General features: G+C 38.8%; 3 protein-coding genes across 4 annotated transcripts; all 3 read right to left on the bottom strand.

Annotated features, from left to right (window-relative positions):
* Positions 1–59: 59 nt before the first annotated feature.
* Positions 60–2,355, bottom strand: LOC111497403 (NADP-dependent 3-hydroxy acid dehydrogenase YdfG). The gene is made up of 5 exons (XM_023148188.1): positions 1,888–2,355; positions 1,552–1,811; positions 1,316–1,409; positions 869–980; positions 60–707 (listed from the first exon to the last, which is right to left on the bottom strand). The coding sequence occupies exons 1-5, from the start codon at positions 2,021–2,023 to the stop codon at positions 497–499; spliced, it is 813 nt and encodes a 270-aa protein (XP_023003956.1). The 5' UTR covers positions 2,024–2,355; the 3' UTR covers positions 60–496.
* A 1,595-nt stretch (positions 2,356–3,950) lies between these two features.
* Positions 3,951–7,365, bottom strand: LOC111497263. Of its 2 annotated transcripts, XM_023148019.1 has the most exons (12): positions 7,232–7,365; positions 7,009–7,154; positions 6,772–6,840; positions 6,358–6,471; positions 6,163–6,279; positions 5,512–6,048; positions 5,098–5,432; positions 4,915–5,014; positions 4,772–4,831; positions 4,609–4,692; positions 4,418–4,534; positions 3,951–4,296 (listed from the first exon to the last, which is right to left on the bottom strand). In XM_023148019.1, the coding sequence occupies exons 3-12, from the start codon at positions 6,826–6,828 to the stop codon at positions 3,988–3,990; spliced, it is 1,830 nt and encodes a 609-aa protein (XP_023003787.1). In that variant the 5' UTR covers positions 6,829–6,840; positions 7,009–7,154; positions 7,232–7,365; the 3' UTR covers positions 3,951–3,987. The 2 variants fall into 2 exon arrangements, with proteins under 2 accessions (XP_023003787.1, XP_023003786.1); XM_023148018.1 differs by having other exon boundaries at positions 7,009–7,365.
* A 2,231-nt stretch (positions 7,366–9,596) lies between these two features.
* On the bottom strand, positions 9,597–15,133 carry LOC111497183. The gene is made up of 3 exons (XM_023147887.1): positions 14,903–15,133; positions 12,236–14,084; positions 9,597–11,555 (listed from the first exon to the last, which is right to left on the bottom strand). The coding sequence occupies exons 1-3, from the start codon at positions 14,959–14,961 to the stop codon at positions 9,633–9,635; spliced, it is 3,831 nt and encodes a 1,276-aa protein (XP_023003655.1). The 5' UTR covers positions 14,962–15,133; the 3' UTR covers positions 9,597–9,632.
* Between the last annotated feature and the right edge of the window lie 150 nt (positions 15,134–15,283).

Here is a 15,283-nt window from a genome sequence, read left to right as displayed (position 1 = left end):
AAACCTCAGCTCCCATGGAGGACAGCTACATCTAATCACATCACATCACAACCATAATTATCATCAAAACCCATTCAATCCTAACCAAGATCAATCAAATCTTCAACATTACATACACAAACAACAGCCAAACTACTGATCAAACCACCACTCACTTCCTAAACTATCAAGCTTATTGGAAACCAGAATCATAATCCATACATAATCCATTTCAACAAAGAATCAATGGAGAGGGTATCTTCGAGAGAGAGAGAGAGAGAGAGAGAGAGAGAGAGTACAAAGCTTGGATTTTGACCGGCAGGTGGGGGATTCAGAAAGACACGTCTGTGAATCAAAATGATTGGGTGTGAGCCCTTAAGCGTTTTGTTACAGAATATTAAAATATGTGGGACAAGCTCAAGCACACAACACAACACAACACAATACGACTTCTTTTCTTCTAATGATGATGCTGTTCTTTTTCTCTCTAAAAGAAAAGAAAAGAAAAAGGATGGAGTTAGAACAATCTGGGGTTTGAAGGTCGCAGATCAATTTCTTGGGTCCATGCAGTCCGGTCCTGAACATGTAAGTGCCAATAGGTCTGAGCCAGCGCATCTGGGTCCATCGTTCCATCGCCAATTCCACTCTGTAAATGCGATCCAATGGATGACGAGGACGACGTAGATGATGAGGAGGATGACCCTCCTCTGTTGGATGTTGGACTTGCCCTGCAAAAACTCAAAATTATCTTCACATCAATTCCAATTTGGGTGTTATTCTTTCAGAGAATCTGGGAGTCGTGTTTGAATGGTGAGAAAATAAGAGGAATCATGTTGGGGAAAGAAGGGAGTATTGGATTCGAAGAAAAGGGGGAGTTGAAAGAAGAAACCTTGGTAGGCCAATGATACCATCAATGATGATATGAGCGACGTGTATTCCCAGGGGCTGGAGCTCTCTGGCCAAGCACTGAGATAATGCTCTTAATGCGAATTTCCCACAGCCTGTCCCAAATCGTACGTACACACATAGACAAACACACACATAAAAATCAACTTCAATTTCCTTTCTCTTCCTCTATCATCATCGATGTTGCAATTATATGAGTGCGTTTTGCAAATTTGATGGGATGTCTCACTCATATTATGCACACAATTACGTCAAGTTTTTTTCAATTCCAAAATATCTCTAACTTTTTCTCGGATTCTCTCCTGTGCAGCTAAAAAGATCTTCAGAAGAAAAAGGAATCCTTGTTTTTTTTTTTTTTTTTTTTTTNGGGGGGGGGGGGGGGGGGGGGGGGGCGGTGCTCTTGTAAATGTCAGATAGAAGTACTACTCACAAAGGTCAGAGAAACCAGCAACGCCATTCAGAGAAGCTGAGCAGCCTGTAAAGAGAATCGTACCCCTTCCTCTTTCCACCATACCCGGAAGAACCTACAAATTTCGAAACGAATTTGTTTTTTACACTAAATTCTAGAGCTATTTTATTTGATTTCTGGAAAATATATTGTATATAATGGGACTGGGCTTATTGGAATGAAGAAATGGAGAAAAGTGAGGGAGCCCTGTAGTGTACCTGTTGGGAGCAATGGAAAGCACCCACCGATGAAACAGCGAGAGATTTCTCAAATGACTCAATACGAACGTCGGTTGATCTTGTGGGTTGCCTCGAAACTTGCTGATTCGCATTGTAAATCAAAACCTCGACAAATCCCAGAGACAGCACTCCTTCGAATGCCTCTCGCACACTTCTCGAGTCAGAGCAATCTATTCGAATCGCAAACACTTGAGCCTTCTCTTCTCTGGCAATCTCATCCGCAAATCTCGATAACCTACCTGAAAAAACTGGACAAAATGAGAGACAGGGATTGTAATCTCCCATTTTGAAGATGGTAATCGATTGACTACATACCCAAGTCTCTAGCGAGAATAGCGACGGTGTAGCCCTCGTGGGCGAACTTGCGAGCGACAGAACGGCCGAGCTTTGGGCCAACACCAACAATGGCGGCGATGCCTCGGGCAGAGCTTGAACTACCCACGTTGCGCATCCTTGGGAATTGAATGGTTAATTAGAGAAGAAAAGAAAATGGAAGAAGTAGATAAAGATGTGTATATATATATATATGTGTGTGTGGAAAAGAATTTGGAAGAAGTTGTTTATATAAGAAAGAAGAAGAAACAAGAGTCAATAGAATAGAAGATCTTCTCCATCGCTGTCTGAGTTCATTGGGTTTGCCTCAATTTGAAGAGACATGGTTTGGATTTGGGATTTTGGGGTTTATGGGACTGTTGGGTTTCACCTTTTCTTCTATTAAACCTTCTCCCCATTGCATCCCCTTCCATAATCATTCACCATCTAACCCTCCTCCTCCTCCTCCTCCTCCTCCTCCTCCTCCTCCTCACCAAAGTCCAAATACTCTATCCAGAAACAACTTCCTTTATATATATAAGTTCTTATTTTTAAATAAAATGTCCCTCAAAAAATCTTTTCATAACCCCTAACAATTTAGTCTTTCAAATGTGATATTTATTTCTTCAAATTGTTGGTTTGCGTTTTGTTTTGTGTTGTTTTATGTTTTTTAAGCTGAAGTTTTGGAGAGGGGAATAAGTTTGGAATGAGAGAGACATTTATGTTGTACCACCACTAGGTTGGTAGTCAAAACATGTTGGACACAAATTGTTACTGGAATTTTGTAAAGTTACAGATTCTAAGTTTGCTCTACCAATACCAAATTTGTGTGTACTATTTATTTGTGTGTGTGTGTGTGCGCGCGCGCGCCATAGGGAGCATTAAATGATGGGATTATTGGGTTGCGAAGGGATGCGGTGGGTGAGAAAGAGGGCAGAGTTGTGATGGTCACGTGGCCACTGTTTCCACCGCCAACGTGACCTCCATGCTTACCGAAACCTCCTCCAATCATTCCCTGCATCCTAAAAGCCCTCTAATTGTTTTCATTTAACTCAATACATTATGTCACATTGATTCTGGAAAAAAGATGTATTAATTGAAGGAAGGGGTGGAGAGACGCATGAATGGTGGCGCCGGCAAAGGGGTGGATGCTCAAATTTCCAGAAATGGAAGAGAAGGAATCTAAAATTAGGAAAAAGAAAGAACCAAACTTGAGTTGTGTGTCAGGTCCGCAGGGTTTTGGATGCAATTCTGTGGTTCCAACCCTTGTATTGTAGTAATCCTTGAGAGTTAATTGTTGGGTTATACATTCCAAATGATACAAAGAAGAAAGGGACGCAACGTAGCAATCATATTAAATAAGATGTTTGGATGAGTCGATAAGAACTCCAGCTAGACCGCGTGCTCTGGAATTCAATAATGATTTGGAATATATATTTTAAAGAGGGGAGAGGGGTAAAGGGGAAGATTCTGGAAAAATGGGATTTGATTCCACTACTTCCCTTTCTTTTAAAAGTTTTATTCCACCCCCTCCTCGCTCCCACCAACTTCCCCAACGCCTCCTTTTCTGTTTTCCTTCTATCTAAAATGATATATACGTAGATATCTATGACTCTCGTTCTAAACGAAGGGTATATGAATAAACGGAAACTACGTACGTGAGGGTATTCATTGAGGGAGGTAGTGGATGTGAGATGAACGGTATGATATTGTCCATGAGCTCTCACAGCTTTGCTTTGGACTTTTCAAAAGCCTCATGCTAATGAAGTTAGCATTCTTCACTTATAAATCCATGATCATTTCCTAATTTAGTCGATGTGGGACTTTCATCATCCAAATAACAAATAAAAAGCGAGAGAGTTGAATTGTCTTTTTCAACAAATTCTATTTTGGAGCAATTTAATTCACGAAAATGAGAGGTGGGAGTAATTATTAGAGAATTAGAGGAGGACCGGAAAGGCCACTCCCAGGCCCAGCAATACCCAAGTTGCCCAATAATCCAATTCACTCGAACCAAATGAAGTTAACTACACTAAATTAGCTTATAACACCTAAGATATTATAAATAAATAAAATAAATCAAGTTAGTTAGCTCGTGTTTCATCATCTGTGTAACAGCAGCATTCTGAAGGTGAAATTATATGGCATTACTTGTACAATTTGTGAGACAGGCTCTCTCCCTTTCCTCTCCACACATTTAGCTGCTTCAATTCTCAGCTCATTTGGAAGCTGCAAGCAAACCCAATCCAACAGTGATTCCATATCCTTTGCGAAGTCAAGTAAGTACCAATCCAAAACCTTTGGGATCATCAACTTCTTGCTCCTCTTTGAAATCCCAATGGCTGCCTCCAAATACTCCCTCTTCGCTATTTCTAGCTCCTCTTCAACATTTGATCCTCTGTACACTCTCACCTTCATTCATTTCACACATGTTTTACATCAGTAAAACCCAACCTCACAACCCCTGAGATGTGATACTATGGTAACAGATGTTTTAGATGGACAATGTCATATGCAAATGTAGCATACTTACCGCGGGAGACGACCAGCTTCCACAACAGAGTGCAAACGTAATCAACGGTTCAGAACATTCCAATCCGAACACGCTGCGTTCTCTCATCTCGTCGTGCTTTACTGCTTTTGGGCAGGTCTGAAGTTTATGAACCAAATGAATCAACAACTTAGCATTGGACTCTTTAGAGGAGTTGGAAAGGATGGACTTACGAACTTCAGATGATAAGGAAGTCTCAAGATGAAATGCTCGATTGTTATGGCATTTAGAAGGTGTCCTCCCACAACAATTGTTGCCTGACATGACAACAAAAGTTCAGTTTGAATGTCATGAACAACAACAGCCCCACCAAACAAGATGGCATACTCATTTTACCTTCTGCATCAATGTCACAACTCCTTCATGACTCTCAGGTATCCCATGCTCTAAATATGCCTAACGTCACACAATGCAGCCTTGTTAGTTTCTTGATTTAGGACTCTAATTATCAGGTAAATGAAGATTTTGTAGTAACTCACGTTCATCATGCATGAATTGTAGGTATTGATCCAGAAAGCTAGCTTCTCCTGATGGTTAAGACCTGCCAAGTTAACCAAGGCGAGTCTCTGGAACAAGTTTCTGTGCATTACAATGAATAGCTTCATTCAGATAACAAAATCACCAGAAATTTTCAGGCAAGAAAAGACATCTGCACAACTTACTTTAGCCTATGAGTTAGATAAACTGCGCTACTTGATCGGTTGAGATCCACGGAGCTAGCTTCGATTGCACAGAGATGTCTATAGGGACCAATGTTCCTACATTTGAAATCTGAACAGACCTCATAAGGATCTTGCAACTCTGCTGGTCCATTTGAAGTTTGAGTATCTGATGAGTCCATAACTTTGTCTTTTGATGAACTCAGTCTTATGAAAATGGAACACAAACACTTCACAATGTCCTCAGAAATTTTGTTTGGCGAGCTACTACCCTCTGTATCATCAAACAAACTAGATGCATTCTCCTTTGCTCTTTCTCGATCCAATCTAAACTCCGGCTGCAAAATTGGAAGCAAGTCAATGAGTTATTGAAATTTATTTAGGTTGAAGTTAAATTCAATATGGCCAAGCAAAAACCTGAAACTTCAAAGGACTTGAGTTCTTCTCCAAAAATTCTTGCTTGAAAGGGGACTTCTTCAATGGGCTTATAATTCTATCAACTTTCTTTTCAGGAGATGGCTTACTTTTCACAGAATTTGCATATGATTCATTCTCCTTTCCCTGCCCATCTTCTGGAAGAAACAAAAAGGAACTCGATTTCCCAGGAACATGTTTCCCATTGCCAAATCTGTTACAACAGTTTCCATTACGATCCAAGAAGTTGTCGTTCGACAATAGCTTTCGACTTGAAGAACATCTGGCCAGTGCAGGCTGCAGCCTGGCTATTGAGTTTGCAGAATTGAACTCATTTTGGCAATATGATTTCGTTCTTCGATGCTTCGAAATTCTGGTCGATATGGGATCCATTGTGTCGGCCGAATCGACCGAATTCCTGGTGGAGGATGATACATATACAGCTTCCTGATAGAGCCCTTGTCTGAAATTTACAATCTGTTCTTCTAGCCTAACAACCTCTTCCTCTAGAACAGCTACTTCAGCAAGAAGTTCTAGTATCTGCAACAAGGAAGGAAACAGGAAATTTCAAAATTCTAAGTGTTATCCATTCTTTTCATGAAGAATAGAAAAACGAATGAAAAAGAGAGGATGAAATTTGCAGGTTATACTAACATAAGGAGGGAGATATGGAGGAAGACGAGGGAGAGCTCCTAGAGGTCGAGTAAAAGCTCTTTCCAATGCCTTATGAACATTCTCTTCATGTCTGAGCTTCTTCTTCAGCTTATCAACCTGAAAATTTCAAAATTACAAATCCATCAAATAACCGACATTTTCCCTAAAATTGCAGTTGGAGAAGGACATAATTACATCTTGTAGCAATGCTATTTTTCTTTCTCTGTTCATTCTGTGTCGATTTATGATAATCCCAGGTTTGTCATTCGCCATCGTCTTGCTCCTCCCAGTTTCTAATTGCTTCACCTTCTATCAAAGTTCAGGGAACAAAAAACAATCATAAAAGTTGATGAACAAAATGTGCATAAAAAAGAATAAGAATGGCAGTCATTTCCATTTTCCGGATAGACAAACAGAGGGATTCAGAAGGAATTTGATGGGCAGCTTTAAAAGCTTCAAATTGTAATCAAAGTGAAAGCTTAAAACCAAATAAATCGAAGCGCAGGCTAATTCTGTGGGGAAAGCAATCTAAAGTTGGAACAATAAGACAGCTTTCAGTGGAAAAGGAAAAAAGAGAAAGCAAAAGAAAAAGGAACAAACTAAATCCACCTTGTCATGATTATGAGTTTTGACGGTTTGAGTGCTGCCGCGGACTCTGGCATTCATCTTTTACTTTTGCTGGGAAAAGAACAGGAATTCCACCAAAAATCAATATTCCCACAACCCGAAAAAAAAGGAAGCGGAAATCGAAATGAATAAAAACAGATTAAACCCAAAAGACAGCGTTTTGTACAAAATAATAGAGCGGGAAGCTCAAAAACAGAGGACCCAGAAATCGAAAATCACCTGCAAAATATAGTGTGTGGTTTAGGAAAGCAATGGTGGGTGTTTGAATCTCGAAGAGCGTGAAGGAGAAAGCAGAAGAGACGACGAGGTTTGGTGCTGAAAATGCGCCTTCCAAAAAGAGAAATTACAGAAGCAACAAAACCCAACTGCAAATCACAACAAGGAACAATTGTGCAAAGGCCAAAGCATTATTGAAAAAAGGAAAAACAGGGTAAAACACAACATGATAAACTAGAGCTCAGCAATTGAAGTTGAGCCGAGCATGTTTTTGTTTAGGTGTGAATGTATAAGCTTTTGAGCGCCAATGAAGAGAGAGACGGAATTGTCGGATGGGTGTTTGGCGTACAGCGAGTCGAGTGACAAAGTAGGATTGTCCGAACTGCTTTTGGTGTCCCACACCAAAGAGAAGAGAGAGACCCCGCTTGTGTTTTGCATTTAACTCTCACGCTCCCATTTCAAAATCTCTTTTTTTTCTCTCAACTTAGACCACTTTTAGTCTCATTTCTTTAATTACTAGTATTTTCTCACGTGCACAAAAACTAAAATAATTACAATTAATGACATCATATAATTCACCTATCAAATATTTTAGGTGGAGTACTTTGTAACGCCCCAAATCCACCGCTAGTAAATATTGTCTTTTTAGGCTTTTCCTTTCGAGTTTCCCCTCAAGACTTTAAAACGCGTTTGCCTGCTAGGAGAAGGTTTCCACACCCTTATAAATATAGTGGTTTATTCTCCACCCAACTAATATTTGGTTGAAAAAAAAAACAAAAATCAATAGACATACCTCTCACAAATTTCTATATAACATTGCTCCTAAAGTTAGATTTTAGCTTTTTTATTTTAAATTATTTGCATTTGATATGATTTTTTATGTTCTTAATTTTTTTTTAAAGTTAAATGTCTACTTTTATTTATTTATTTATTTTAGTACAACTTTTTATTTTTTAATTGACAGCCATGATAGCCTAAATGTATAGTGGTGCCATCAAATTTTTGTTTATTCAAGCAAAGAATTTTGATGTTTTTTTTTTTAAAAAAAAAAAAAAAACAGATGAGAGAGTGATAATCAAGTTTTGATCTTAATTAAGATAGCAAACTTCAATTGTCTTTCAAGGGGGTTTTTTTTTTAAAAAAAAAAAAATATCTTTGAAAAATGTACTTTAAATAAAAATAAAATAAATATTAAAGTGCATTTTGAAAGGAATGACAAAAGGAGGATAATTTTTGGTACATCAAAAAACGTGAACAAGTTTTTTGGTTAATTGAATTGTTACAAAAGTGGTACGCGTAAATCCCTTCAGTCGTACACGAGATTCAAAGAGGTCAATGGGCAATTTTTTAAAATAATAATCCTGTTTATTTTTTTTTTTTAAATGGACTATACTATCATTTTAGTCCATTAATTTAAATAATATATTTATTCGTGTAGGTCCAAATATTATTCAAATTATATAAATAATATTCCACTTGAAGTTAATCCTCCTTATGTGAATCTTCCTTCTTCTTTTTTTTCTTTTTTCAAAGAATATATTATACCGATTGAGAACTCCCACCAGAGAAGAGAAGTCCATGACCACCCTAATAGATAATGTCCTCGACACGAGGTGTATTGGACAAAAATACTTGATTAGTTCGTAAACTAACTTTAAGATACTAGGATTAAGAACCACGAATTTAAAGGTTATGCTCGCATCAAAGATGATAAATTGACGCATACTTAACTAACTACACTCTAAATCTAATGACACAGAATGAAAGGTATCTCCCTAGACAAGAAATAGATCAAATGGATAGAACGACCTAGAAAAGTAACTCACCCCACATTACTTCTAGTGACGGTAAAACTTACAATATCAAGGAAATGATAATTAATAATTAAGAATGGTAAATCAAAAAGGGAAAAGCTTGCCCATTTGTATTCACGTTGTGGTTAGTTGAGTAGTAATTTAGGTTTAGAGAAAAAGAAAAGTTAATATCAAAACTAATTTAGAATACATCTTGGTTTTCCATAATTCATCCATACAAAAAATAATAACTAAAATTGAAAAGTACAAAAGAAACATATTTGGTTGTGCATGCAGGAACGTGAGAAGTGATGCCAAAAGCTAAGCTAAAGCAAGCACGCACATCATGAATCACGACAATTTTTTATTTTTTTTTTTCTATTTCAGAAAAAAAGATTCCTCTCCGTTCTTTTTCTTTCCTTTCCTCTTTAAGTGTTCTTCATTCTTTCTTGCATTTCAAGAGTAGGAAATTGCTAAGCATACCCATCATGGGCCCAAGCCCTGTCTATGGGCGGGCTGTATCTGTGGTCCAATGGACACCCTTTCTTTCAACTGGCCCACTTACATGGCCCTACACCCCCCAAAACCCAATTTAACTACACAAGCAAGCACCCTTTCTTTCATCAGGGTTAGTCTCCAACCACCCATGCGAGAGATTTGTGATCCTATAATATATATAGATCACGCCATTGAATTGCAATGATAATGAAAGAAGAAACGCTGCTCCTCTACTACACCTGAGCTTTGTTTGGAACAACCGAAACGAAATGGCAAGCAAAAATATTCTCAAAAGCCACCGATTTTTTTTTTCTTTTTTTTTTTAATATTAATTGATCAAACTTCAGGATGATACTGATAAAAAGAACTCCCAGAAATTGGCTGGGACTTGGCAACGAGAGTTTGGGGACTCGTTTCAAAAAAGCTATCAGAGTCCCTTTCTATGGATCTGGGGATGATCATGGAAGGCGCATCCTTTGATTTGTTAATCAAATGAAGTCCAGAGAAGTGATCACCCCAGATATCATATTTGTATTTATCCTGAATCCTACACTTACCTTCCCCATCTAAACTACCTTTTCGGTTGAAGAGTTTTGAGCCAGGAGCTCGAGCATGCGGTGCAATTTTTGAGGTTGGAGCAACAAGAGAGGAGCATATGACATTTGGGACAGGCCTCCCAGCAGATGGAAAAGTGGCTGAAGGCAGCAAAATTGGTTTACTGTAACTATTCCTTGAGGGAGATGAAGCCAAGTTGTCAATGCAATTCTTCACATTAACTGCAGGTGGTTTCAGCGCATTGGTGACACAAGTAGGTGTAGATGGTGATGCCTTGTGACATTGGGTTTTGTCATCCACCTGAGCAGAAAAGAGAGTCCTCGCCTCAATGGACTGGTTCACATCAGGAGACATACCCCATACACGTTTCGGTGAACCAAATGCAGTGGGGGACAAAGGGGACGAAGGCGTAGAATTACCACTTCGACTACTGGAAACTTCAACTAGACCACCTAATTTTATGCCACCTCCCTTTTTCTTCTTTCGCCGCCTCCCCCTCTCCATATCAGTTTTCACTGTCAGGTAATTTGGTTGAGATGCTTCTGCGGCATCAGAATTCACAATTACATGAGATTTTGCCTGCATGGATGATTGTGGTGTTCCCTCTCCTTCAAAAACAGACCAAACATTCGTGAATTGACTGCTTTTCTCACTAGGATGCACAGAACAAGTCTTTTCTACATTTCTTGTGGAACTGCATACGCATAAGTCCAGAAAGCTCAAAGATATCATATGCGCCAAATTCCAACACAAGAACAAGAACATTACAGGAGCAATTAGGAGAACAGCGAAAGAGAATTTCTTCAGCCGTGTCCACAACACAGATTTTCTGCAATTATTGAGCATAAGACTGGCCTTCATGGGTATTACAAGAATACCATTAGTCAAGGCCAGTTCAAGATCTCTATACACTACAGCGGAAGAAAGATCAATCTGGTATGATATGGTAAGGTTTTTTGACTCTCCAGGTTCAAGGGAAAATTCTTTACAATTATGTACTAAGAAACCATCTGATGCACACTCTGAACCTGATATTTTAATCTTCTTGAATTCCAAAGGAAAGTCGCCAGTGTTCTTAGCATACAACTCTTTAGATAATGACATTGTACAGGCATGGCTAACCTCTTCCACACGGGATGACCTTTCTGAAGGGGAGATGTTGAGCAAAATTGGGCATTCAAGCTCAAACTCTATACCCTTAACAGGCTTTGAACTCTTAAGAAGAAGCAGAGAAGATGAACCCCCGTATCCTCTCAACGACAACCATTCTACACCAGATAGATTATTTCTTACGAAAACTGAACTTCGGAAGTGACATCCATCAGAAGGGTAAAAGATTATTGGCCCAAAAAGCACATTCCCATAAGGATGAACATAAGCCTCCGTAACAGCATCCTCTGCTAGTGAAAAACCATACTTCTTCGGCATAGTAGAGCCATTGTGAATCAAACCACCAGATGGATGGATGACAAATCCTTCAGGTTCTCTGCATTCATCAGTAATTTCACCGGAATTACTAATTAGCTGCATTACAACCGGCCACTTGCTTGGATTTTTTACAGTAATCCACTTAGTAGAATGACTTCCAGCCTCGACCATGGGAAAGAATACCTCGTGCTCATCAAGCACAGACATGGACCTTCTGGTCCCCATGGAAACCCAATTTTCAAGCACCAATTCATCTGCTTCTACTCTCTCCACAGCCTTAAATTCAAAGAAACATCTTGGTCAGTTATACAAGTATATACAATCAATGCATGAACGTGTATAATATGGATGGAAGGGGAGAAAGGAAGGACAATATCTCATGCTGTCATGCTCGCAACAAATATTAAATATAAAAAAGAAAATTAAAGTAAAAAAAAAAAAGTTTCGAATTTATAATCCTAGCACATTTGCCTATCAAAATCAAAGTCGTTAGTAGCTCTTGGCTACCAAGCTTCACAATTGCCACCCTTAATAAGTGGAACAAGGATGAAATAAAGTTGAAGACCAAAATACAGACTAAGAAAAAAAGTTGAAACTGCAAAAACCATGACATTAAGTCAGAAAGCTACATGAGAAGATGGGTGTTTGTACGAAAGTATATTCAGCCAATAAAGAAAGTGGAGGTGCAAGAAACTTCAACTCAAATTAATTGAAAAGGCATTCTATGAACTTAAAATTACAGCTTTTGATTTTACAGTATCCTACAGAAATATTCAAAAAGTGAAATGGCAATAAAAATGCACAAGTAAAGAGTGCAGTCATACCAGCAACTATACTATTGGATAAACATGAGAAAAGTACGCTAGTAAGAAACAAATTTTATCCTTAAATGAATGACAACAATCTCCCAACATACAAACTGTAATACTTATAAATTTGTTTAAGAAAATATGTACCTCGATTTCTGATTCTAAACGCACATGATTAGCCAAAGACTCTGTTCTTACATTACCAGATGCGATGTGTACATTTTGCTTTCCATCTTCCATGAAAGAGTACTTCCAGTATTCTGAACATTGAAGGAATATATCCTTGCAAGGAATTTCAATATGAGAACTAGTTGACTCATTTGTTGACACAAGTAATTTACATTTACTATACATATTGAAACTTTCAGGTGAAGCCTTGTGAAAGTGAGCATCTTGCTCATTACAGGCAATCAAAGCAACTTGTGTGACAGTTCCAGGGAAAAGTAGCAAGCCTTCCAAGCTTTTGAACTTAAGAACCTTGCTTTCAGCCACTTCAATAATCTTAAGAACACTCAGCAAGTGAGAAGCACTGTTCTCCAGAGCAATGGCAACAAAAACATTTCCACGGTATAATAAAGGCTCAAAAGATGCAAATACAGACCCTTTATGATCATCATCGATTGACCCCCCTTCAAGTTCAGCTTCCAGAGGAACCGCAATTACATCGGGCTTATCCTGTGAAGGCCTAAATAACTGCAGCCAAAATGTGCCAATGATTGTCCCTCCACGTTCAAATGACAAATCCATTTCCATAATAGTTTCATTGCTGTGAGGATCTATCTTCCACTGTTTGTTCGGTCTCATAGACAACAATGGTGAGCCTATATGACCATGATGGACAACCAAGCCTTCTTTCTTAATTGATTGCTTTGGCTCATCAAATACCTGATACCTATCTACTCTACAAACAGCTTCTGTATGGTGACATTTATCCTCTTTGAAAACTGATATCCATCCTGTTAATTCCTCAACATAGAGAACATCATCAAAGGGATTGAATAAAGACAAATTGTTAGTCCATCTCCCACTTGAGTGTATATTTAGGCTTAACAAAGGCTGGATTCCATAAGGTGACTGAATGGCAAAGCCTTTAGCCGGGATCAAAAAACCACCCAAACTTGTCTGCAAAATCAGATGGGCAGAGGACAAGCCCAAATATTTTGGGTAGAAAACAAAGTAAATAGAGACTGATTCACCAGGTCCTATTAAAGCCTCTTTAAAATTGCAAGAGTAGAACTGTGAGTCAGTGCTGAATGGTTCATAGATATGTAGAATACTTTGGTTGCACGTATTCATCACAGTTAGTGACGCTAAAGAAGGAAAGTATAAAAACTTATGTCCCCATTCCAATTCAGTGGGACTAAGATCCACGTTGGGAGATAAAGAACTATCTGAAAAATATGAATTTGTAACAACATGATCTTTCTTTTGTGTAGAACTTGGGCTTTTCAGGTAATGAAGATCCCCTCTACATGTAGAAACATCCAATTTAGTCCCGCTATCATGTTTTTCTATGGAAGACAGCTCATTAACACCCTGTCTTGAGTTTAGAGAACATGAAATTATGCCACCTTCAAAAAATTCAAATACACCATAATCTGATGACTGGCTTTTGTTTGCAGCCAACTCGTCATCTTGAGTCGATCCGACGGGTGGTGGTGTACCATCAAACTGACCCAAAGACACTTCTACACCCATCCGTTTCTCATGAAATGTAAAGTCAGGCAGCGTTGAAGGAAAGCAAAAAAAACGACTGTCAGAACAAACACTTTCAAAACTCGAGCGGGTTGTTGGATTGGTGCCTGAGCGAATATCTGCAGGAAAGGTGCTATGGAGGCCATTGGCAGGATTATTCATGTAGTATCCAGCGTCTTCATTTGACAATGATTGCAGCTCAGAAATGATGCATGGTCCACATGTAGCATGGTAAAAAAAAGCACGAGACAGAACTAGAATAAAAATGATTGCCCTGGTAAAGTTTGGATAAAACAGTCCCCTGAAAAGACCAAAAGGGTGCATTCCAGTCATTCGGATAATTTTTCTCCGACCAACATAAACAAAAAGTACAGGAAAGTCTGTAAACAACGAAAATCAGACACAATAAATTGAAAAGCTAGTCAGATGAGCTGGTTGAAAATGCAGAGGAGAGCATACAGAAGAATTCACGGAATATGTCTACGTATGTCCAAGACTAGCAGTTTTTGAACATGATGGTCAACAATATCCAACCGCAGCTATAATGACAGATAAAAATCTGATCACCTTGATTTTTCTTCTTCAAGTTAGATGAAAAGTGTATTTAACAACAAGCTTTAAAACACTCGATGATTTGATTCCGAAAATCATGGAGACGGTTCTAATTTGAACCGCGAAGAGATTAGATTAGCATACCTATTAAGAAATTGATAGGCCCCAGAAAGCAATTAACACCGGCAGAAACAATCGGAGCCAAAACCACCAAGCCAACTTATCATCCAAACCATTCTTAAGCTCGGAATAAGTTCAGATGAAAAATACGTGCACAAAATGATTAAAACTCCACAGAGAAGCATTCGGAAGCAACAAGCAATCGCAAAACAACAGCTGCAGTAAAATGGATACGACGTTCCAAGAAAAACAGTGACAAATTGGAATAACCAGAGAAAGGAAATGAAATCGAACTGATAACTGAACAATCCCGTTTTCCAGTTTGTGAGAACATCGGAAGTGAAGTAGGAGGATGACATAAAAGAAGGACAAATAAAGCGGTAGTAACAGTAGTAGAAGTAAAGAATAAGAGTGAGCTGAAAAGGATGATGAAAGCCGAAAGTTTACCGGGGAAAAGAGAGTGAGAGCTGGGTTGGAGCTCTGGCATTTAGGACTTGGAACTCCATGAAGAAGCACAGAGAAATAACATCTAAGTTCCGACGGAAGGAACTATTCTTTTTAGGGTTTTGGTTCGAAATTGCGTTGGGTTTCTTCTTCTCGGCGTTCAACACCTGATAAACCGAACACCAAACGGAAGGCTGCCGGTGAAAACAGGGAAAAAAAAAGGTGTAAAGGTGAAAAATAGCCTATGTTTGATTGAAATTACAGAAACGCCCCCATGACTCCGCCCAATGATTCACGGCGTCGCTTGCTGCCGGAATCAATTTTGGTCGGTCTGGCTGGCAAATTTAGTCGGCGCGGACACCCATTTTTTTGGAGGATTAAAAT

This window comes from Cucurbita maxima, unplaced genomic scaffold (assembly GCF_002738345.1).
Source record: "Cucurbita maxima cultivar Rimu unplaced genomic scaffold, Cmax_1.0 Cma_Scf00023, whole genome shotgun sequence".
Taxonomy (NCBI): domain Eukaryota; kingdom Viridiplantae; phylum Streptophyta; class Magnoliopsida; order Cucurbitales; family Cucurbitaceae; genus Cucurbita; species Cucurbita maxima.
Note: the sequence above shows the minus strand (reverse complement) of the source record. Positions and strands in the feature narration are given on the sequence as shown.